Source organism: Etheostoma cragini, chromosome 5, assembly GCF_013103735.1.
Source record: "Etheostoma cragini isolate CJK2018 chromosome 5, CSU_Ecrag_1.0, whole genome shotgun sequence".
NCBI classification, from domain to species: Eukaryota; Metazoa; Chordata; class Actinopteri; order Perciformes; family Percidae; genus Etheostoma; species Etheostoma cragini.
Window position 1 is genome coordinate 14,969,948 of NC_048411.1, and position 25,184 is coordinate 14,995,131.

At 40.8% G+C, this 25,184-nt stretch overlaps 1 protein-coding gene and 1 long non-coding RNA gene across 3 annotated transcripts in view; both read right to left on the reverse strand.

The window, feature by feature from the left end:
* si:dkey-40c11.2 (drebrin-like protein) overlaps positions 1-24,611 on the reverse strand; it is a 41,965-nt gene extending 17,354 nt beyond the window's left edge. The window contains exons 1-4 of one of the 2 annotated variants that reach the window (XM_034872513.1): positions 24,210-24,611; positions 5,456-5,511; positions 5,082-5,194; positions 4,268-4,342 (exon numbers count right to left, since the gene is read on the reverse strand). In XM_034872513.1, the coding sequence (XP_034728404.1) occupies positions 4,268-4,342; positions 5,082-5,194; positions 5,456-5,511; positions 24,210-24,301 (336 nt within the window). In that variant the 5' untranslated portion in view covers positions 24,302-24,611. The remainder of the gene's footprint in view (positions 1-4,267; positions 4,343-5,081; positions 5,195-5,455; positions 5,512-24,209) is intronic. The other variant, XM_034872510.1, reaches the window with a different exon arrangement.
* Positions 504-1,379, reverse strand: LOC117945242. Its single transcript, XR_004656757.1, has 2 exons — positions 1,294-1,379; positions 504-1,206 (listed from the first exon to the last, which is right to left on the reverse strand). It is a non-coding gene; the product is annotated as an uncharacterized LOC117945242 (long non-coding RNA).
* Positions 24,612-25,184: the final 573 nt, after the last annotated feature.

Genomic DNA, 25,184 nt, shown 5'->3' on the forward strand with positions numbered 1-25,184 from the left:
ATAAAAACTTACTATGGAATATATAAGAATATAACCTCTCTGGGAAGAACAAGAGCCCAACGTGATGTGACTGGATGAGAGTTACCAACTCAATATAATTGTGCACAACTCCGCAAAAACTGTCTCTGCTCTGGAGCCGTGTCACACAGTTTCTCTCCTACTCAGACTGAGTTGTTCAGACTGCGAGAGGCAGTAGGTGGATGTGGGGATACTCAAGCAAAGTCTGATTCAGTTGATTGATGGGTCACTTATATTCAATGTTAATATTTTCATGTATAAGTCTGAGTTAAAAGTTTTGGTAGCACTTTGTTTTAAGGGGTGTGCATAAGACTGACATGACAAAAAAAACACTCCATAAATCACATTGGTACTGTATTCAATGCTAAAATGGTCTTATGACTTTTATGACATCTTAATGAGAAGTCCAAATGAATCCACTTTACTTGAGGTCAAAGGAAATATTTATGACACCGTCATAAAAGCATTTATTGGTTAAATCAAACTTTATGACAAGTCCAAATTATTTCACTTCACTTGAGGTCAAGGAAAAATATTCATGACACAATTACAATGGTACCATGACAATCAATGTAATAACCAATCCCTTTGACAATTTTAAATAGACACTTAAAGTTTGATAATAAGGCCTGCTATGACATATGTATGACAGGTTATGTTGTCTAGGACAATGTCAGTCATAACACAGACACTGTTGTCTTGGTTCATGTCAAGTTGTCAAAAAAACAAAAACATCTCAAACAATGCTAAGTTTGCATTAAAAGTGTCATAATTTACTCAATGACACTTAATGACAAGAATCATGAAAAACATTTTTAAAGACTCCTTTATGTTTATGACATGCTTCACGTCATAGTTATGACAGTGTCATTTCAGTCTTTTGCACTTCCTTTCAGATAAAGTCTTACGCAATTGTGTTAAGTTTCTTTAAACGTAAAAGACAATGTTAGTTGATTCATAAACTGTAAGATAAGATTCTTGTTGCAATATTAGCCTTTTATGTTCGTACCATTTAATGAGAGTTCCTAATGAGAGACAGAAGCAACAATAATGTTGGTTCTGAAGTGTGTCAGGGCAAGATGACAGACAAGTAAAAAAGTGCTTCAGTGTTTTGTGCCTCGACCCAGACATGTTGCTATATTCCATATTTACAATAGAAGTACTGTTCTTTGTTGCAATCCAAATCTCCTAGCCTGACAAGCCAGACCCACATCCTAGCTGCAAATTACATTTGCTGCCGATAGGGTGCATCTAGATTTCTAGGCTATAAATCACTTGCTCCACCTTAAAAACATTTGGCATCATGCTAGTCTGTCATAGGACCAAGTAAAGTTATGTTCATATTATGTTTTATTAAATAACATGATTCAAATTCTTCTGTGTCTTCATTTACAGTTTTACAATCATTTCATATTTAACTACTGTATATGTCTCTCTCTATCTCTCTCTCTCTCTCTCTCTCACACACACACACACACACATACGCACACCCTTTTGACTCACAGTATTTAGTAGAAAACAGAGAACAATGGAAACATCAGCACCCTATTCATATTTTAGAGTTCATAACTTAACACCACACTTAAGTGCAGTATGTAATGTACCCAAATCTGCTGCTGCAGACTCGCCTGAACGAAACAACACTCACTGCTAGCTGGGACATGCAGCATAGTAACCTAGAGAGACAGAGTGAAAAAAGGAAAGAGAGAAAGAAAGAAGCAAATAACAAATACAAACTAACAAAGTGCAGAGGGGATTTCTAACTGTCTGTGTCCATGGTAATAAAAGCCAAGATTCAAAGAAAACAAGAAAATGGAGCCCCAGGTTATTATTGTCAAATTGATGTAAGTGGGTTATCTCATGAGTTTTTTTTCCCAGTCATTACAAGGTCATGTAGGAATTTAGCCGAGAGTCAGGATTATTTAAGGCAGCGGCATTGGCTAATTTTCAGATTAACATGGACAGATTTCAACCTTGCCTTGCCTTGGTGGCATAGGTAACATCAGCAACTATCCTATGACCTCCTACTATTTACATTCAATTTCTCCTATAAAACAACTAGCCCTCTAGGTCCCCTGATATAATGTCAAAACAGGTAGCCTATGAGTTTTCATGAATGCATTATGTAATGCCATATTTTTGACTGTGCATTAGCATTGATGGGAGAAGTTTTCATATGCTAAACTCAATTAAATTAATGAAAGATCCATTAAAATTACAAGCCATACGCTCACAACGTTTCCTCAGTAAAAAAGAGACTTTGAATTCCGAATGAGCACTGACAACATGATTCATCGACTCTTAATAGAATAATCAACAATTAATTGCCACTCAAATTTAATTTAATTTTGACACAGAATCAATGTATGGAGCCTGTGATAAAAGTAGTTTGGTGCTTTTTATCCTTGAAACATAAGACATTTGTGAGGTCTCCACGGATACAAACTATGTTATCAGTTGGTATAAATATGATTTTTTTGTATACAGTCTGACTACTTCGACTGCTGTTTTTTGTCAGGCAGGGTGAAATATTTGTGAAGATCAATATAAACTATAAAACCAAATGGTTTGAGTAATAATTTTTCAGGACTTTATCACAAAACAAGCCCAGATGATTTCCCAGACAGAGGCATGATGCCGACTGCTGTTCTGTTTTACAAGCTTTCCACGATGTTTAGGTTATTCTTTGCCAGCATATGAAGCCAGTTTTGAAGAAGAAAAAAAAACTTTGTTCTTGAATAATGCATGGGATAGGAAAGATGAATAAAGTCGATCACATGGCCATCATAGTGTGAAAAACATCACGTCTGCTGGCAGTTAAAATGAATAGAGGACAGGATAGCACAGTTACGTATCATCACTACAGTCTTTGCAAATGAAATCCATATGCTTGGCTATAATGTCCATGTTGCAGATACAGTATGTTCTCTTTTAGTCTGAACCAGCTATAACTAATAAATCTAAGTCTGAACTGCTGTGTAAAGGAAACATAAACTTATTTACTAACTTAACAGTTTTGTCTTGATCTAAAATAAATAATTTCTGTTCCCTTTTTTTTCAATTATTAACAGAGAAGTGAGTTAGTACTGACAGTAGTCACCAGAAGTTGATTGCATTGTTGTGACACAGGCCTTTAATATATGTGTGTTTGTGTGTGTGTGTGTGTGTGTGTGTGACAGTGTGTGTGCGTATGTGTGTGTGTGTGTGTGTGTGTGTGTGTGTGTGTGTGTGTGTGTGACAGTGTGTGTGTGTGTGTGGGTGTGTGTGTGTGTGTGTTTGCTAAGGTTAGGGTTCCCAATTTTCCCACAATCAACAAAAGGAGAGACAATTTGCTTCACTCTACGCCATATTGACAATGTAATCATTTCTCTACAATTTTGAAATCCCCCATGAATATGCACACAGCCCCAATGGTGCTCTTTCACACACACAATCTCAGACACAGTCTCAAAGAGGGGTTAGGTCCTTTCAAACAGTGGCTCACAAAATCCCAGACTCGATATTTACTGTTTAAAAAAAGAAAAAAGAGACAAAAAACAACAAACATTCCACAGATGTTTCTGCAGTTGACTGGGTGATGCCTTTATATGGAAACTAAGAAACCTATATTGGGTCAATTGACCCTCTCCTAGTAAGATTGAAATGCTAAATAAACACAGGTTGAGAGGCACAGATGGTGAGAATTTGCAGCTAACATGGTGACGGTGGAAGTTGCTGTTATACCGTATACAGATCTGAATAATAAAAACAAAGGCTCTCATTTCTGTTTTCCCTCTACGTCCGTTCTCTCCAATTACTACTACAGAATGTGATGTGACTACAGGTTGCTCCATAAACAATAGAGCTTTCAAGCCCAAACTTAGCTGTCTCTCCCTGGTAGCGACATGGCACAAAGACCAATCGCATAACCAAACGCAATAGAACAGGAAGTGGACTGAGGACAGGAAACTCAAAACAATACAAAGTAAACTGCTCCGAGTAAATATAGAGTTTGTGAACACAAAGTCTAGAGACCAGAGATAAAAAACTGAAGAGGAAGAACTGTTGCAGGTTTTTTTTACGAAAACAAAGTGCCAGGTAATTTTCATGTACTGGACTGTACTGCCCCTCCTCAATGCTAAAGATGTCACCTGAACTATATCATCTTTAAGTTTAATGGGGAACAAATAAAATAGACAAACTACTTAATGAATTGCACAAAGGTTAGTGATTTGTGATTAAAAACATTGTGATCAATGTTGCAACGCACCTTGAAAAAGCTTTTAATGGCTGGAATGTGGCTGGCACATTCTGTCCTTCGGAAGTCATCCACATTTTGGCCGACCTGTGGACAAACACAGGATGTAGACCCTTACATTCATATCATGCCTCTCGGAGGGAACTTAAAAAAAGGTGGAAGAGAGGCTGAAGAACAATAGGATTCACATTGGTGTAGTACAATATGTGTTTCACCATTTGGATAGTTGACTCAGTGAAAACATAAAAGCTCAAATAAGAATTATGAACTACAATTTACAGCGTATCATTATATAACTATGCAGCATTATTTTTGCATATTCATAAAGCTAATGTAAAAAAATGTGTGTTGTTATATTAAAATGTTTGACTGGCTGCAGATGTAACACCACACCACCATGACTGCAGAATGGCAACATTGTAAACATTCTCCTAGCATATGTTTCTTGGACTGATCCATGGCCAGTTTTTAACCAATCAGAGGCAGGGGCAACCTGCCTGTTTATAACAGTGGTCCACAAATGTCTGACAAATTTCATATATGCCCTGTGATTCATCAGGTTTTCTATTAGAATGATGTATTTGCTACATGCTCAAAGCATTTTCTAACAGGTCAAATGCCATTAAGATGTTAAATCCAGTATCTTGGTCCTGCCAAATGACTGCTGTATCTAAATGAATGTAAGTCTGCGTGTGTAACTGCTATTTTCATATGTATGTGCAAAGCTTAGGTGTTTTTCTATAATTTTTGCTGGTAGGTTTGTTTCTCTAGAATGATAAGATTGTGTTTATATGAGCTTAGCCCTATGAGCCTGTCTGCCACTCACCCAGCTGATCATTGCAATCTGAGGGCCTCCTGTTTCCACACTTCCCACTTTGCACAGTCCATATTGAGGCTTGGAGATGTGAAACTTTCCTGCCAGCTCTGCCACACCACCCGCTGTTAGAAAGGAGTGAGAGATAAGGAGATTTTGGGGCAACAAAGGAAAAGGGGACTGATGTAAAGATCAACAACAGAAATGCTACATTTTCTCTCACTAGCAAATTGTAAGAATGTTAGAATATTCTCTAAACACCAGAGGACATGTGACTTCTTTTCAGGCAAAAGTGAAAAAAGCTGACAAGTTGCCTTGTTTGTAGGGCTCAAACATTCAATTGTTGCATTTCTAGCAAACATACCACATTTGACAGTCCTTCTTACCTCCTGAGTCAGCCAGTTTGAGCTTGTTGGTGACTCCATCGTATGCAAATATTGCCCTGTGGACATACAGACAAACACAAAGGTCAGCTTCTGAGAAATGTGGGTGACATAAACATGACAGTTGCAATTGTAATGATGAGTGTAAACGAAACACAAGTTACATTTTCTGAACTAAACGAACACTTGTTTGATTTCTGCATGCCCAAGAGTAAAGGTTCATCCAAAACTTTCCTATTCAAGCATGAGCGTGTGGACAGCTGGGTTCAGTTTCTCATTGGGCACTGGGGACACAAAGAGGCACGCACACATGCAAAGCCAGATGTTTTACTGCCAAAACTTGTCTAAACCATAACAAGCTTTCCTGCAGTGCAAAGCTTCTCTACAATGCACCAAGAAAAATGATCTTCAGCTGTTATACATGCACTTGTGTCACAGCCTTTACTCCCAGAGGCCTTTACAGTACATGCGTAAAACAGGAAGGCACTCAGCAAAGCGTTATGTGAAATAAATAGTCAGTGCTGTTCACAGCTACGGGGCTTTTGACATTTTGCAGGTGAAAACCTGTCCTACCGCACCCTTCAGTCAGTTTATACTGCAGGTCACTGTGGCAACTCAACAACTCATGGTGTGTTCTCATGAGACCAGCAAGATACAAATCCACAGCTGAACAAACTAAGTGCAGCGTGATTGTTTTTGAAATGTTAGCTTTGTTGCAGAATCTCCAAAATAGAAATGTGTAACTTCCTAGTCAACAACAAAAAAAAAAAAAACAGAGAGAGAAACTGGATTCTTACTTTAGTACTTTAGAGTATTTAGAGTATTGCTACGCATCCTCCCCGGCTGTTATCTATCCCAGTAGTTCAGAGTCCAAAATGATACCCATGTGCTATTGACATGGCATGCTTCTAACATAATCCTGATTCATGTGTATTTGAAGCACAACCGGGGGTTAATGTGTGTGAGTGTAAGGGACTTTAGGAGGTGGCCTGCAGAGAGATGAATTGTCAAAGCTTTATTGTATGTATGTGTGTGTGCGCCTCTGACTGTGTACATTTCTCTCTGTAGGACTCCTGGGGATGTGTCAATAACATCTGGAGCTGAGTTGGAAGAGTGTAAGGCCATGAGGAGCTATTACAATGGGCCAAAGGTGAATGGTCTGTGTTTGCAGATGTGTGTCGGGAGGAGGGAGTGAGTTAGAGACAGTGAGAATGAGACACAGAGACAGAGAGAGAAAAAGACAGTATTAGTTCAGCGTAACGTTTTGGCATACTATTCAAAGTCCATTGTAAAAACCGCAGCAGTTTGGCATGAAGACTAACAACAGGCCAACTAACTCAGTTAGCATCTCTGTCACTCTGCTATTTTTTTCCTGCTGATACAACAAGTCTCTGTCTTTCCAAAGAACAAAGAGTGACAAAAGTCAATCGGTATGTGTGTGAGTGTGCTGAGGACACAATTCCCATAGTGTGAACCCTTTATTGAGCAAGCTGCATGCTGGCCCTGCATTCATAAGAAGGCAGGCTGTAACCGTTCTCTCATTGTGTTGATTTGCTGATAATGCTGACAGTAAAGGTGTTTACTGTACTGTATATATCATGGCATCAAGCCAAACAAAGTATTTTTCAATAACATTTTGTCAGAATATAAAGAAATTCATGGAAACGTTCTCCAGAGCTCTCCAGCATTACGAGAGCATTATATGTGTCACCCGGATAATTCAAATACATATCTTTAGGGATGGTCTAGCAACGATGACTATACAAACTACACACTCCACTCCCTCATTAACAGCAACATTCAGAGCTGAGACACCAAACCACATTTACCGATGCCTGGTCCTCAACACATTCCTAAAGGTCACCATTCACAAGCAGTCAAGTTAACAGGTCACTGTGCCTCTGAAGGAGTCTTAATTGCATAGGCAGATTCTCTGCCCACAGGGAGAAGGCTTGCACATGAGGATACACTGTGGGCTGTGGAAGACTCTTTGTTCCGCCAGAGCTTTCACTTAGATGAGAGTTGGCAAAATCCTATTTCCAGCCATTTTTCTCTTTAAGATTGTACTTAATCTCTGTCTATGATACTAACAAGGTCAAGGGATTTACAAGCAACCAAAGTAAGAAATGATCAAAATCTCTGAAATCTGTTAAAACAGGGTGATTCCTCTACTGTAATAAACATTATTATGCCTTGAGGAAGAACACATATCTCTAAAATTCACTGGCACAATAAAGTTTATTGAGGGGATCAAGTTATTTTTTTGCAAGTCTCAGTTTAAGGACTGTTCGTCCCATTGAATGGTTTTATTAAAAGAGTATCTGCCTGGCTGAAATTGAAACGAAACCTGCTTACATGGCTGAGTTACTCCTTGTTGCTGACATGAAATGGGTGGATTATCTTTGACGAGAAGGCCTGCAATTCTAATTCAGTTCAAGATATTACATGTTTTTACACGTTTACTTTAACAGAGGATAATGTCAAACCATGTGGTAATGGATAATCTGGATATGCCAACAGCGTGCTGCTGTGACTCCAGGGGGACAGTTCTCCCTCAATGCTCACTACGCAGATGGTTAAGGTTCAGTTTTGCATTACAAGATGCGGATGTGGCTAACACAGTTTTATGGACACTCATCTGGAGCTGACCCATGATATGTCACAAATCCAGATGTCCTTTTCTCTCTCCCTTCTTGATCAGCGTTGTTACTGTAATGTAATAGCAGCAATATTTGTTAACTAACAGAGCCAATAGACCCCCACTCCTTCACCCATGTAGATTTCTGGAGAGCTACACTGACTGATGAGAAAAACAGACTCTCTTATGTCGGTACTTCAGCCCACCTCCAGACTCCGCCAGCTATGACCTCAGCTCTGAGAGAGGGAGGGAGGGACGGATGGTGGAGAAGAAAAAAGAAGAGAAGAGAAGAGAGGAGAAGAGAAATGTAGGGAAAGAGGCCATCATAAAGGGGAGAAGGGCACAAAAAGGGGAGAGGGTAAGGCAACGAAAAGAAAAATACAATGATCGCATTATCTGAAACTTTTCATTAAAGTAATTTACAATGAGGAATGATTGCGCATCATTACAACAGCCAACCACTCAGTGCAGCTATACAACACATAAACAGCAATTCATCTCAGAGTACACAGGCATACATACAGTACATAAACACAGACACACACGTGCGCGCACACACACACACGCACACACACACACACAAAATATACTGTAAATCCGAGCCAGTAACAATAGGGGTTGTTTACTTTGGACTACCAGGGCCTCTGTCATACCTACCTGTTATACGCTGTCCCATTTCAAGATGAACAAAACGCAGTGGATGGTGAGCTGTGCTGCAGAAGGCTTTGTATTCACTTATCCTGGCATTCCGCTAGCCCACCAGGCTAAACTATGAACCGTTTCAGTGTGGTAACATGAACAAAAATACACACTACTCTTGTATTGTCATTTCTAAAGCAACTTTCTTCCCTTGCAATATCATCCACTTTTGTTTTGATGTTCTCCAGTAATGCATTTCATTGTACTTTGCATTGTAATACGATAAGACAAAGCAAAATGAACCTATTTTGAGCCCCAGAACCAATAACAATCAGTCATCTATGATGAACAATCAAGTCATATTCCTTATTTACCTCATCATCTCTTCTCTTTCTCTCTCTCTCTCTCTCTCTCTCTCTCTCCATATTCTGGTTATATCTCCCCATCATTCCTATTTTACTATTTCCTATTTTTCAGCATTCTTCTGACCCCCGTCTCATACAACATATTTCTTTCCTTCCTACTTTAATTCCTGTAGCACAACATACCTCTTTCAGAAACCCAAGCTATATCTCATCCTCATGTTTTTCTCCCCTGACTCCACAATCCCTCCCTCTGTGTGTCTCTGACAGGAAGATCTTGTGAGCTCGTGGGTCATTTATTCCATCTTTGCCAGCGGGGGAGAAATATGAGAGATTTGTGGTTATGCATGCTGTTGCAATATCATAAACTGCACGTGAAGAGAAAGATATGAGAAAATGGATGAGAGGCTGGGAGCTCATGCCAGGATTCACTGCCCAGATTATGCTCTACATCAGATCATTCTTTCGTTCCTTTTTCCTCTGCTCTTCCACAAATTGCACACACATCCCCAGCTGTCCCACCAACTCTCATGTAAGGCATTTGTCAAGATCTGTGATTTTAACAATGCAGTCTTTTGAACGCTTATTTCATGCTCTTACTTCTTTCAGATTTGGATTTTCATCTACTTTTTCCACAAGCTACCTTCTGTTCAGTTCATTTTACATCATATGTTTTTTCTCTCCCCTCCCCCATCAGCCCCCCAACTTCTTACTATTTTCTCAAAGCTGACCTGGGTTCCAAGTGCTATTTTTAGTCCCTCCGTCTACCTCTCTGTCTGTGCTGGAGCGGGGAACTCAGAGACGTCCCCACAGCGCACAGCTCTCATTTCCTCTCACCAAACATGGGCAAAAAAAGTCCAGCCAGACTCGACTGCTGAAAAAGTCATTCACCCCCCCCCCCAATACAGCATGTTACTCATATAGTGTCCACAAACCGACCTGAGTGGTGTGAAAATTCCTCCGTCCCTCTGTACTGCAGAGACATGGGGAGGTTATGGGTAGAGTTTGAAAAATGTGAGTAATAGAGAAGAAGTGATGGAATGAGAGAGTGATAGAGCATCAAAGCCAAAAAACTGGAGATAAAGGAAAAAGAAAGAATGCCACTACATCTCGCTGGCTTGTACCGAGTGGTACGGTGTGCTCTCAGGTGATACAAATTGTAATGTGGTGGAAGACGTTGCCAGGGAGCATAAAGAGTTTAAATAAAGAAAAGTTTCATAAGGTTTTATATTGTTCTGGTTAGGAAACCCTTACACAAAGCATGAAGACCATCCATCATCGTTTCCCACAATATAAGTAATTAAAACTGCTGTGACACAATCTGTATTTTTTCTTTTTAGCCCCTCATTAAGTGATGAAACGTGGATGTCAAAACAATGTAGGCGGCTGCTGAGGGATGGTGTTTATATGAACACCTCTCTGTGCTTATAAAATACCCCATTCGGAGAACAGAGTGCCAGAAAAACAGAGACAGGGTTAGGAGGGAGCAAAGGAGAGAAGAGATGTGACCATTAAGAGGAAAGTTGAGAGAAAAGCACACAGAAAGGGATAGTCTTGGCCCTCATACTCATGGTTTACTGTAGAGGGTTCAGTCAGGTGCCCTGCAGAGAGTGGGCTGCGACCACTGTAATCCCTACAGTCCAAGCAATGGGGTCTCTTAATACCAGCTGCTGAGTGGGAGGGGTTGAAACCGAAAAACTTAAAATGATATTAGTAAAGTAATATTCTTCTACTTGCCACTGAGAAAATGCATATTGCTTTAATTTAAACAGATACATAAGCTTTACATTTGAAATTTTTATTGCTCATTGGAAAACAATGTTGCTGTGCTGATTAAGTCACAAGCTAAGGGGACATTTTTTTATCCACACAACGATGTTGGGTGTCACATGACCAAGGCAAACATCCTAAAGCAGTGTAGGATTTACGAGGTAAGGTGTAATATGCTCTCCGGGATCCACCTTTTCATGGTGGAGAGGTTTGTGTGTCCCTATGAACCTGAGGCTGTGTTGTCTGGAGCTTTGTGCTTCTGGTAGGATCTCCCATGGCAAAGTGGTCTCAGATGAGGAACCAGACAAAGAATGGTTAAAAAAAACTACAAGAAAGCAAGGAAGGGATCGAGGGACCCTGCCCGTCTGGAGTCAGGCCCAGACTGAGGGCTCGTCAGCAAGCGACTGATGACCGGGTTTGCCACGGAGCCCGGCCGGGATCAGACCGATGGAGTGCCTTCTTCAGGTAGGGAATGAGTCCTTTTGCCAAGTGAAGGAGGTAAATAACTTGGGGTTTTGTTCACGAGTGAGGGGAAAATGGAGCGGGATATTGGTCGGAGAATCAGCGCAGCGGGTGCAGTATTACATTCAGTTTATTGTACCGTTGTGAAGAAAAGAGAGCTGAGCCAGAAGGCTAAGCTTTCAATCTACCGGTCAGTTTTTGTTCCTACCCTCACCTATGGTCATGAAGGCTGGGTCACGACCGAAAGAACGAGATCCAGGGTACACATAGCAGAAATGGGTTTCCTCAAGACGGGGGCTGGCGTCTCCCTTAGAGATAGGCATCCGGTATAGGCAACCCTATACCGGATAAGCAGATGAAGATGGATTGATGGATGGTGTTATAGCCCTTTGTTGTCCTTTCAACTGAAGACAATACTTAACATGCCCCTCCCTTTCCCACTGAGATGGGATTTAAGTAATGCCCCATGAGAAGGGCAGTGTACAACAAAATCCCTATTTGTGCAAGAAATAATTATATTTTGATGATAAACATACACTATCAGTAGGGATCGACCAATATGGATTTTTATGGATGCCGATTTTCTTTTCCCATCGACCTTAGCCCATGACCAACACAGGCTGCCGATTTTCTTGAGGCGATATTTGGAGCCGATATTGCTTTTGTTCCCTCAATTTACATCATAAAAATGTCAACCCTGCCACACTGGATTTTTTTTTTTAAATCTGCTCTGCCATTTCTTTAAAAACAATAAACAAAAAACACAGATCAGTGTCACTTCTGCAATTATCTTACATTCATATCACCCAAATTATGTGTGTAATGTGCATCATATGGGTGGGTGCACTGCATATGGTTAACTGTGCAAGGGTAAAAGGCTTTCATCAACATCTACAACACAGTCTTGATCATGCAACGCTTGCTGACATAAGACAGATATAGTCAGGTCATCACTAAATGTCCTTCGTGAACACATTTAAATAATTTTAAAAAACAATAAAATTGATGAAAAGTAGCCATTGAAATAAAGTGCATGATTTGTAATTTAAGACTGCGATGGTGATAGTGGTGGAAGGGCAGTGTATGGTCTACACATGAACAGCAGCAGCTCCAGCAACACAGAGCTGCCTGTGGACGCCTGTCTGTTAAATCGGTCTATAACTATCTATCAGTCTCCAGTCTGTGTCTGGGCTGCTCCATGTGTATTATTGTGTCAGAAGTAAAGCTGGCTTAGGAAAAGGCTTTATGTAAACCTCTGGCAGAAGCTCTACATTTAGGTTATGATGTGATGGTAGTGCCTAGCACAGAAACCTTGATCCACAACGCTTCAGTGACTTTAGTGATTGCACAAAAAAAAAAAAAAGATCTTCAACTTTGTTTAATATGATCCAAGCACCTGCACACCTACTATAATATATTGGCAACAAACAGAAACCTTGTCGAAAAGCATCACCTCATGCTCTGACAATTTGGATCAACACAAAACTGTTCATTCAGATCAAACATGAATCCATCTTAATACTTCAATTGATAGACTTGAAACAAAAACACAGTCCCAAGTGAAGCTCTGCCAGTGAGCTAATGTACTATTGAGGTTCATTTAGGGCGCTGACACACCAACCTGATTATCTGCCGTCGGACAGTCTGGTGAGGTCAGTGACTCAAGTCTGTTTGGTGTGTTCCGTGCCGTCGTCAGGAGGAGGAGCCGTCAGCCTTTTTGACATGTTGAATTGGAAGGCAGTATGTAGGACTCAATGACCAATCTGATTGGTGGAGTGCTGACCTGGAATTGACGCATGGGATGAGCGAGACAACCGCCTCTCAAAATGTGATGAAAATCTTTTAAACTAACCTTTTGTTTTCATTTTTTGAGCAACTATACAGATTAGCGCCTCCTGCTGTTACGGAGACGTATTACGACTAGACTACGTACGCTCTAGTCTGCGTTGTTTCATTGTTTTCCAATGCATGTTTTTGACCAACTTTTGTTGACTTTCAATCCGAAGTCTTTTCTGCCGTCGGGTCGGCCGTCGGGTTGGTGTGTCAGAGCCTTTAGGACCATGGTACTGCTTAAAGCTATAACATAACAGTATTACTCATATAATTCTGTATTGCCGTTAACCGCCAAAGCTCATATCTTTTACTTTTCTACAAAGTCCAATTGTATGAATGGAAATCTACCTATCAAGATGCCTCCAGTGACTCCATAGCAAACAATGTAATGCAAAAACCACTGCTTGCTTTGCATTTTTCAAATACTTTTGAAAACTGAGACAGTTGGAAAACAGGATGTTTAAACATGCTGGGTTAGAAATGTGACCTGTTAGTCCAAAGCCTCAACTGTGTTTTGTATTCTTACGTATTATATAATTTCTCATGTTGTTTTGGCTATTCATGCAAACATTAATAAAAAGAAAACTAAAATTATCTGTTTCTACATGCATGTATTGAGCAGGACAACTTCAAGTAACATGTACTTTGTCTCAATGAAAATATGTATTTGCTTTTTTATTTTGCATTGATTGAGTGCTGCTCATACTGAAGATAAATCATGTTTAACTCCCCTTTTAAAGAGAGCTTTGCAAGTGAATTTGTAAAGTATCAGTTGGCTGCCTATTTGACCTATAACAGTACTTGCTCAGATCCACCCACTGTGCAACACTGACTGATCTGTATAGTATTTGACTGGGTGGAGGACACAGCAGACTCTGGAGACTATTACAGACCACTGAAGGTATTTGGCCTGGAGGGAATGGTAGGCTAAATAGTGGCAGAAATGACAGAGGCGATGGAGAACAAAATTATAAGAAAGAGCAGAAAGTGTGTCTAAATTAAATGTAAGAATACTAAGGTAAAGAAAGTAAAACAACAGAGTTCATACAATATGAGTGAGTGGGGAGTGAGGTAGTGAGTGGCCGAGGGAGAGACTGGATGGAATGTTGACAGGAGGAGGGGAGGGAGGAAAATGTCTGTTCTCAGCAAAACACAGGAGCCAGAGAAGTTTAGAATATGACAAACTAAACAAATAAGTAATTAAATCAGTGCCAAGGACCAGAGAGAGAAAACAGCCCTCTCTGTGCTCAGGCAGATGTGGGGGAAGAACAAAGAGTGAAAGAGAGATAATAAGTTGATGCTGCTGTGTTCAAAATGTCCCAAAACAACAAACTTATAAATAATACCGATACAAACACTAACAAAACACTTCAGTTACACGTAGAGTGGGGGTATGACACAGCTGAACAGGAGTGAACACTGTGCTGTGATGAACTGTGCGTGTAGTGTTGGGACTGCATGGAAAACAGTTGGTCTTGTGTTACAGCCATGAGTTAATCCACAGATAAAACTAGCCTGTCTTTGTGTAAACAGAGCTGCACATGTACTAATTACTTTGCTATGACATTTCTCTCTGTGTAATATAATCTGCACCGAATGAAAGGCAAGTGTTGTGGCATGACATATACTGTAAGATGAGGTTGATTTGTAACCAGGATGGCTATAAAGGACAGAAAAGAAGGAGAGAGACAAGGCATGGAGTATAAAAAGTGATGATAAGTAATAATAACTAACAATTGAGTAATAATAGTTTAATCTTTTTGATTCAATCACAACAGTAGCCACAACTAACCTTGCAAAACAATATAAATCATTCTACTGTACTTGTCTTAATGTCCTAATGTCTATATGTATTCACCCAATACATTCTCAATCCCATTGTGTCAAAAAGCAACAATTGGTAAATTGTCTTTGGCATTTGTTATTGAAAGAGTCTCCTTTTAGCATCATATTTAGGTGTGCTTTATCGGATCTTTTGGACTTGTTTTTTTACTCAAACAGCTAAAGTAAGATATAGCATTTTCAGTTCTGCCCAATTTTCATACTTGCGTATGAAAAGACAGCAGAGCTTGGGGCTAAAACAGCGGTGAAATCAGTGTTTAGGGTTTAATAGAAGATGGAAAACAAAAAAAGGGAAACATAAAGTTCACTGACACATGGGTGTGTCAGTGTGTGTGTGCTTAAGAGTGATGGGGCACACGAAGAGGGTATATCAAAGGGGGGGCAATTTTCAGGTTGGAGAAAAAACTCTCAAAGACAGGGTTCACACAGAGGAAAACGATGAAAAGCACCAGGGGATGTAGACAGGTGTAAATGGGTAGGCTAAGAGGGGCGCATTTAACAACGGCGCACAATGGCAAACAGCCAGAGTGCATTGGAGGTTTCCAAGGGGGCAGAAGAGTATGTGGTTATAGGGGGCAAGTGTTTTGAAGGAAGTATTACAGGGGTCTCTATGGGGTAAATTGTTATGACTCTTACAAGGATGTATATAGTTTGTTCAGAGAGCCCGAGAGGAGAGGAGAGGAGAGGAGAGGACAGGAATGGGTGGCAATAAATCCTCTTAAATTGTGGTCCACTGGGATCACTCTGGCATTTCCTGTGCATGCAGTCCCACAGTGCTACATACACACACACACACACACACACACAGGAATAGCCTCATTCCTCTATATCACAATTATTATGGGATCATTAAAAACATCACGGCATCTTATCGGCAACCATTTCCTTTAGTTAAACAAAGTAAACTCTCTCAAGTATCTCATACCCACTTAGACCTCATTTAGCCCCTCCTCTCTGCAGCCTCTCCTAATTCTTTGATCATCCTTTCATTCCTCTTAACCCCTCCACCTGTCCTCTCATATTTCCGTTCTCTTAGCTCTGTCACTCCCCCAACTTCAATCATTCTGCTTTTCAACAACCTCTTGTTAAGATCACCGAGCTCAACTTGTCTTCCCTTACTGCAATTATTTGCAATGAGGACGTGTTGTCCTTTCTCATTCCCTTATTCCTCTATATTTCTAACAAAGTGTTCTTGCTCATTCATTTGCAACCCTTTCCCACCCTTCTCAGTCCCTCTCCACCCATGTCCCCCGCCTCATTCAGTCTCCCTTAACAAACAACCCGGGCTTCCCACCAGGGTCGTCAGGACAACAGAGCCCCCGACTCTCCTCACTCAAACTCAACCCAATTCCACACACCAGCAAGTGAACAAACAAGACAGAAAAAAGGAAAATGGAGTTACCAGTCAAGGCGCTGCAGTGGGAATTTGCAAGATGCTAATAGTTAGGCCTAAGAATGCCATGATTATAACCACGGTCCTACTTTTTTGTAACCATGGGGAAGTAGGAGAAATTGTTCACAACACTGTGATGACACTTCCCAGCATCAGGGCAGCTATGGGAAAGAGAGAAGGTGAAGTGGCCCAGTGTCTGTGTTTATGTTCTTGCATTGTGTCAATGAACACTTATTAATTATTATGTATGAAAGTCTCAGGGCGTATGTGTCTGATGATCTCATAATGTAATTCAGCGTAAAATAACAATACATGTTATTGTCTGTCAAAAGACTTGTGGCTTTCAGACACTGCTTGTGTTGTACTTGGCACGCTCACAAAAAAGACGAGCCTCAGCAACACAGAACATGGCGAGACATTTCAGCATGCACTTGGTTAGCCCTTTTACAAATTTCATGCTCTGGCTTATTCAGTAGTGAATGATGCTAGAATGAACTCAGTGATGGACTCTATCTTTTCTAAGAAGTAGAGCATTTTCAAGATATAACATATTTGGTTTATTTTTGGAACCAAAGCAAGGGTTTTAAAGTGCCCCTATTATGCTCATTTTCAGTTTCATTATTGTATTTTGAGGTTTACCAGAATAGACTTACATGTTTTCATTTACAAAAAACACCATGTTTTTGTTGTACCGCACATTGCTGCAGATCCTGTGTTTAGGTCTCTGTTTTAGCTACAGAGTGAGACATCTTACTTGTTTTAGCTACAGAGTGAAACATTTCACTACTACACGATCTTTGTTGGGAGTTGCACATGCGTAGTACCTAGGTAAGATCAGCTAGATAACCTTTTTACAACTTTGGTCAGTGGAAGGCAGGATTAGCTGGGAGACTTCTTCTAAACGAGGGCGCACTTGTGGAATACCTGCAGAATAGGGACATGGAAGTAGTTCTTTTGTAGAATATGGTGAACTAGAGTGTGTTGTAGCAGTGTTTTGCCATTGAGAATGAGCTAGCATGCTAGCGCTAGCTTGTGCCACAGTTAGCCACCTCATCTCTGCTAGTTACGTAGAAAGCCGTGCAGATTTTGAACAGCTCACCCGGAGACTGAAGGCAGAGGACATTCAGAAACTGAATCTCACTCAAAACAGCACGGATAGTTTGTTTTCAAAGTTTGTATGGGTGTGGAAGCACCCGAGACACAAAATAACACCTGAAATCCCAGAAAAAGTGTTTTTCTCATAATATGGGCACTTAAAGGAGATTAAGCTCATTTGACCTGATTCAGATTTTTTGCAATTACCCACAGCTGTGTGGGCGCTACTCTGGATACAGTGGGAGAAACCCAAGAGAACATTATGCCTCACTACCTCTTGCTTCAACACTAAGTAATCTAAGTGCGGCAACAATATTAAGATAGATAGGTCACTCTCATATCTGCAATGTTAAAATGTAATTTACAATGTACTTCAGCGCCAACGGCTTGGTTTGACAGATTATATCTTTGATATATCATTTTATTGCTCTGTCATCCCTTAAAAGTGCCTAGCTGGGTTAGAGCACACAAACACACACACACACACACGCACACACACACACACAAACAAACAGACGCACACCCTTTTGTTGATGTTTAAAGAAACACTAAAATACAGATGTTTTTGGACAGCTATCTGACACACCCTTGGAAATACCACTCTCTTATCTACACTCAAGACCAATTAGTTACGTAGATTAAACAAGCACTCCAGTTTCCATTTTTATCTCATTTGCATTGCATTGAACAATTCATCTAATTTCAAAAACACACAGCCAAAGTTTTTTTTAGCAGAGCGTCTCAGCCTTGATCTTGAAACGCAAAGGAGAACAATAACCTATGTGTTGTGTTCACTACTGTAGGCATAAAAAAGGAAAGAATTCCAGTGGAAACAATGTGCAGAGGGCATCTGGATTAATTTCAACTGCTCCGACTGAGGCACTTCACTGAACAAAAGGAGGATTTGATAGGGAGGTCACTGGATGACTGACATATACTTTGAGGGTTATTGTTCCCACTCAACTTCATATACCGTTTTTACCATAATAGGAAAAGAGATGCCACGCCTGCTGGAAACAATGTCTTTTTCAAGGTAGCAGAATATTGGTATTTATCTTGAGGTTATTTTGTTACCAATTGAAAACTGACACCGAGAAGAATAATAACCTTGCAGTGCCACCAAGTAATGAAACATTTAGTACCAACCTTTTGACTCTTCTATGGAGCAATTACAAGTCGCACCTTAACACGGTGTCAATTTGTGGTCGGGCACCCAACAGTTTGCACGCTTTGAAACCCAAACATAAACACACACACTCACACACACACACACACACACACACACACACACACACATGCAGTATAACCTTATGCAGTCAAGCCTCGTCAAGCCTGAGACCTACTATTATCCTGCAGTTTCATCTTAGACCCCATATGAAACTAAACAATGTTTAAAGGAGTAGTAATCAGTTGTTTAGTAATTACTGTAAGAATCAAGTCCATCTAAACAGAGACACATATAATAGCCATTTTAGCCATCATTGTCATCATCTTCCAACATGCCACCCACAGACACGCTCACACAAGCAGCTAGCTAAGCTGAGGGTACTCATATGCAGCAGGCATAACCTACACAGTGCTCTTTTTAGGTGCCAACACTGCATTTTTTTAAACTTTGTTGGTGGTATGCAATAGTTTTAAAAAACAACAACATTTACTTAACCAGGATATGGCTGTGGCCTAATGGGACACTTATGTGCTTAATGTCTGCCCTAATGTCACTCTAGAAGTCCTTGAATTGTCCAAGCACTACTCGGGTCAGCTCAAGTTAGTGCTCAAGTCCCCCAGTGTCCAGCCAAGAATTAAAGCACCACTCATCGGGCCTGTTAGGTCCTGCAGTGGTGACGTGACCTTAGGGTACAATTACTCCTTATCCTGAATTTTTACTGCTGCCCCTCACAGAGTCTGTGTACACCGTGGTGTGAAAGGCAACCCCAATATTGGGAACAAGGCATTATTTGAAATACACCAACACTGGTGTTTTTGTTGCAAGGTTATCGCAGCAACAATAGTGTGGTAAGGCAATGTATAGGTAGGATGTGTCTTTGGAAACCAATAGAGATCTATGTCTCACAGCCAGTTACTGAAAAGTATTACACAGGAAGAAGAGATACAGAGAGAGACAGAGAGAGACAGAGGGAGAGAGTGAGAGAGTGGACTGGGCATTGGTGCATTGTAACTGCCCTTTGACTTCCCATTTACAGATTACCGCTATTTTTATTGAGGATCAATCAAACATGTCCTGTCATGATTCTGCCTGATAAAGACACGGTGTGTGGCCTTTAAAGCCCTATTCTGAACAGCCTGCAGGATTCCACGCTCAGGTGATCAGAAGGATTTGTTTCAACATAAAAAACGATGACACATATACCAAGAAAGAAGAGCATTACACAACAGCTCAGATGTCAGGTGGGTGTTTGGGGATAACTAACAAACTTAACAAAAAGCACAACCAAGTGCAAGGGAGTTCAGGCAGTGAATATCTTCTTGATGAACAGTGTGATGGTAATGGTTGTTTATCTTTACAAACAAGATAACGGACTTGCTGCACATATAATCTCACTCTGGAGTTGGGAAATACTGTACACAAGCAGAAGCACTTATGCATTTGCATCCACACACAATGGCAGCCCTGCCTTCCTCCCTCCAGTCTTCTCCCCACAACCACAGGTGTATTCCATGCAGTGCGTAACTTTAGACCCAGTAACTCTTTAGGTCTTGGTTAATCATGCATGAGCCTGTGGAAATTCTGGCAAGTAGCAGCAGCGCAAACACCCTGAGCCAATGCTGAAATAAAAACTCCTCAATTTCTCAACAGGAGAGACCCTTCACAGGAGATCAGAGGCCTGGAGAAGAAAGAATAGTATGCTGCTTCTTAAATGAAAATGGGTACGAGTGATTAAGTTTGCCACAGACTGTCAAAATCAAACAACAATGAAGGTGAAATAAAAAAAGAATGATCCGTAGCCAGATATTTTAGATTTTTTAAAGATAATTTTGGGGGCTTTTCCACCTTTATTTTGATAGGACAGTTAGGTGAGAGAGTGGCAGAAGAAGGAAATCATCATAGGTTGGATTCAAACCCCGGACCTCTGCGTCAAGACATAAACCTCTTAATATACTGTATGTGTTGCTGCTCTACCTAATGAGCCAACCCAGCCAAATGGAGGATTATTTTCTAACAGCTACAAAACAATTTGATTACCATTTATAGAGTGGTACTGAAATAAAGTGGAGGCTTTTTTTTAAAAGCCAGAGGTTAGATTTCATTTCAAAGCAATGTTAAAACTGAAACTTAATACCTGGAATTCCATGACTATTGTCATGTGGTGACAAATCAATATACAGCTACCATTATGCCGGAAAAGAAATCACAAGTGAAGGCCTTACATGATTCAACTGTTAGTTTGTCTCAACCTTTAGGGGAATTCTTACACAATTAATGAGGAACCTGGTAACGTAAACTGAGTGTCTATTTCAGCAATCAAGTAACAACTATGTATACCACCTAAATAATATCTTAATATAATCGGTAATGTCACATTCTAAACAGTGTTCTTTCTGTTAGTATAGCTACAGTATATTCCATTCATACAAATTAAATAAAACATCTGACCTAATTCTAGAACCAGACTTTCAGCCCCGAATGAATGAAGACAAGAGTGATAGGTCTCTGAATACTCTGTCTAAACTGAATCACTCTGTTACTACAATAGAATCAGATATTTACTTTATGCGTCACTGCCTGTGGACTGTAATAATCCCTGCAAGAGAACATAGTGAAACACTTAACACGGCACACAGAATCAAAGTGTGGAAAGCAAGAAAAAAAGTCCATGAAGAAGGTGGTTCAAAGTCACCAGGGAGCCACATGTGTCTGGATACAGCCCACACCCAAGTCTGATGAATAGAGGCTCTACATTCACATCTGATACGTTTTGCAAGGTTGAAACAATGCAGTAAACATTTTTCTAAACTGATTTCTCCCCAACCCCCCCTTCTTTATCATGCTTGGCTAAGCTGGTGCTGCACTCAATTTGATACTTGGCAGGAAGACACCTCTGGTAGTGCATGCTGCTTTTCTCAATATTATTGGCTGAGTTGAAAATGTGTAAAATGTGCAAAATAACTACTCACTGAGGTATTCTATGAATTGTAAATAAATAAAAAACTTTAACTTTAACTTGTGTGCTACTACCTGTCATCATGTCATACAAAATGAAAAGCAAAGGCTCATATTATGAAAGATGTCAGCATAGTTGCTTACAGGAAAAACATTTCTGTTTGTGCATTGCTACATTGACCTTACCTAAAGTGTCTATTTGAGTCACTTATTTATGTGTGAACTGGACATAAATCATAATTTCTCCTGCTAAGAATTAGAAGTATTTCCTATGCAGGGGATTAGACGATAACCTTGGGAACAGTCTTTATCACTGTTTCCCCTTCTTGCTGTCTCACACAAACAGTAAACATATGTAGACGTTGCAGGTTTCCAGCCTACAAGAGAGACAATTTGTAGTCCTCAGTGGTCTGGGAGAGTGAGAAGAGAGCTCCAAGGCTGTGTGTTGAACAGAGAGGTCTGAATGACAGATGCATTGAAATTGGTCGTCTTTTCTTCAGAATCTCTCCCACAAAAGGGTCTGTTTCCCATTCAAGACACAAGGTCATTAGATTATACACACAGGAACCTCAAGGCCACACAGTGGGGGCGGGATCTTTCAACAAAACAAGCTTCCTACACCTCTCTGTGTAAACTTCTTGACACCCCCAACACACTTTAATGGTCTCTGCAGGATGCATATACACATCCAGAGACAAATATATTCGCATGCAAACTCACGTCAAATCCCTTCAACACACACACAGACACGCACATGCGAGGTGGGTGTTTCTGTGGGTCGACAGTGGGAATAATGACATCATCTTGTCCCCTTCCTACCTCTTTATCCAGTCACAGCAGAGTTATTTAGCCCTTTAAAATGGGCTCAATGAATGCTGAGGTATTTCTCTTTCTCTTTCTTTCTCTTTGTTTTCTCTTGTAAGCTCAACCAAACACGTGCTTGTTGTGAATAGATGCATCAGTACGTTTGTGTTTGTGCATGCGTGGGTTGGCAGAGATAGAATCAGGATATGTTGTTCACTGGAACTTTGGGGAAATGCTCTCCAATGAGAAACTGCTAGATCAGTAAAGTATCAATGTGGAGGTGTTGCCATGGGACATACCTCCATGGTGATACTAAACATGGAAACTTTTAGAGATTTTCCAAATACAAGGAAGAATGGAAACTGAGCATGTTCTGCCTGGATGGGGAACTTATTTCCACCCCATTCATGAAGAAGTCAGATTTCAGCATGCGGTGGTTAACTCATGGTGTTCTGAATCCTATTTACTTAAGTATGCATGGCGTGATGATAAGCCAGGAAGAAAATAGGAAGAAAGTGGGCAGGGAAATGCTGTGGCAGTGAGAGATGTGTGGCAGAGGAAGATGAAACAGAGATGGACAGAAACAGTCCTTAACTTCCACATGAGCACATGTGTGTGGGCTTGAGCCTTGGCCTACTTCTCTAAACTAACTTCATTAAGGGGTATACGTGGAAAGAGCTGGGCCATGGTATATCTAATTCTTCCTGTGCAATCTGAGTACAGCCAGTGTCAACATGTCTGTAGCTGGAGATGACAATACATAAGAGAAGAGAAAAAGGCAAAGACTATTGTTTGGAAAAGATGGATAGGTCACCATAGTTACAGACCAGCCAAACTCTGTGACACAAGAAATTAGCCAGGTGTCAGGTGGCTGGGTTTCAGCATGACATGGTCTCCCATATGCCAGAGCAGAATGCATGAATTATTTCAACTTTTTATGTGTCTAAAATCATCGAGAGTCTACATTTACGTTGAAATTTCAAACAGGGAATTCTTCTGGTAAAATACTTCATTGTGTTTGCTTATACTGGTTGATCTTTAGTATTGTGTTCTTAAATAACTTTAGCTTATTGTGCACATCTTAGTAACTACTCAACATTTTAATCATATTATTATGTGTCAGTCATGTGGATGGTAGCCTATTCATGCATGCATACTATGCTGTCAAATTGAAGAGCCTCTCCCTGAAAGACAACCCCTGTCAGAGGTCAGAACATCATCAGAAACATGATCCTCAACACAAAGAATGAAGCATCGCAGCTCCCTGGGGGAGAATAGCAAAGCCACAGTGCGCAAAGACCGGGTGAGGTCAGCGAGCCCGCCGGCCAGGTGCTGCGCTTGGAGCCACAACAGCAGCCTGGTGTGCGTAATGGACGGCAATCCACACCTCACATCATCTCTGAGTGGATGGGAAGAGTCAATAACAGCCCTGTGCTACTAAACCAGCCTGCATGCATTAGCCATATCTGGACTAGTCCGTGTTGCGTGCTGCCCCTGTGCTGACCACCTCCTTATCCCTCATTGGATTAATTGAAATCAAGCCTCTTCTTACGCAACAATCAACCTGGTTGTGCGTAAACGGCTACGACTCTCTCAGTAAAACAAGATGGAGAACCTGAAAGTTTCATTGAAGTTACTAATTCTACTAGTAGCCTACTCGTAATTTCGCCTCATATTGACGCTGTATAATAAAGTAAAGAAATGTATTAGCGTTGTTAAGATGTTAAGATGCCTAAGAATAGGATTCTGGTATGGAATGCTGATGCGAATTTTGGTTCAAGAGCACTATTTGTTACCAGTTGGTGGACGAACGGGGGTTGAGGATGTCCTCTTTGGCCGTGAGCAACGACAGGCTGTATGTATCAAGGTTGACCGTCTGCGAGCTCATGATGGCAAAAGTTTCCAGACCACTCCGCAGCTTCTCTCTTCACTGGTCCCGACAGTCTTCGGGTTCGGAGTATCTGCTGGAAAACAGCCACAGCGGAACACTTAGGGTCGTTCACGGCCGAGAAAACAGAGGTAAAGGTATGCAGGTTCATGCAATGTGGTCTTAAGTTCCAAAGTGGAGCGATCTGTGCAGGCGCTGCGCACTTAGCGTGGAGGAGACTGCGACTGCACACTGGTCTTTGTGCAGTGGGGTAGAATACGTTTTCACTACAAAGCCCCACCTCCCGTTGAGAGAGTGGAAAGCATAATGACTTCACTAGCTGGGTCACTTGGAGGAAACGCAACCGCACAGCTACCTACTGATCTGAACGGTCTCGGGCATCCATATCCTGATATTCACTAACTCTTGTCTTCCATAGGACGCATACCCTCTTTAGTTGAGTGGCAAACGTTGCTGTGTAAAAGCAAAGCAGAGCACCGGGGTTATTGCACCACATCGCCACTATTTACATTTACATAACACTAGTAAATCAATGATAGTTGAGGGTCAACAGCATATAACAATCCACCAAAATGTACACAACTCCTGTGATTTAAAAAAGAAAAATATTGTGATGCTTAGCTTTTGTTTGAGCAAAAGTCCAGAACAGGAATTGTTGATTAAAGGGGCTACAAGGGCAGTGCGGCTGCTTTGGACCCGTCAGTCTTTGTTTGTCTCTTTTTGTGTGAGTCAGCCCCACTGGCCCTTGGCAGACTCCAGAGAAGTCCTTTACAGTGCAGGCAATCTCAGAATGAAACGAAGAAGGGGCAATTTCATGGGAACTGAGTCTGAAGCAGGCTGCACATAAAAAAGAGGCTGTTTCAGTGTTTAAGAACGGCTGGGG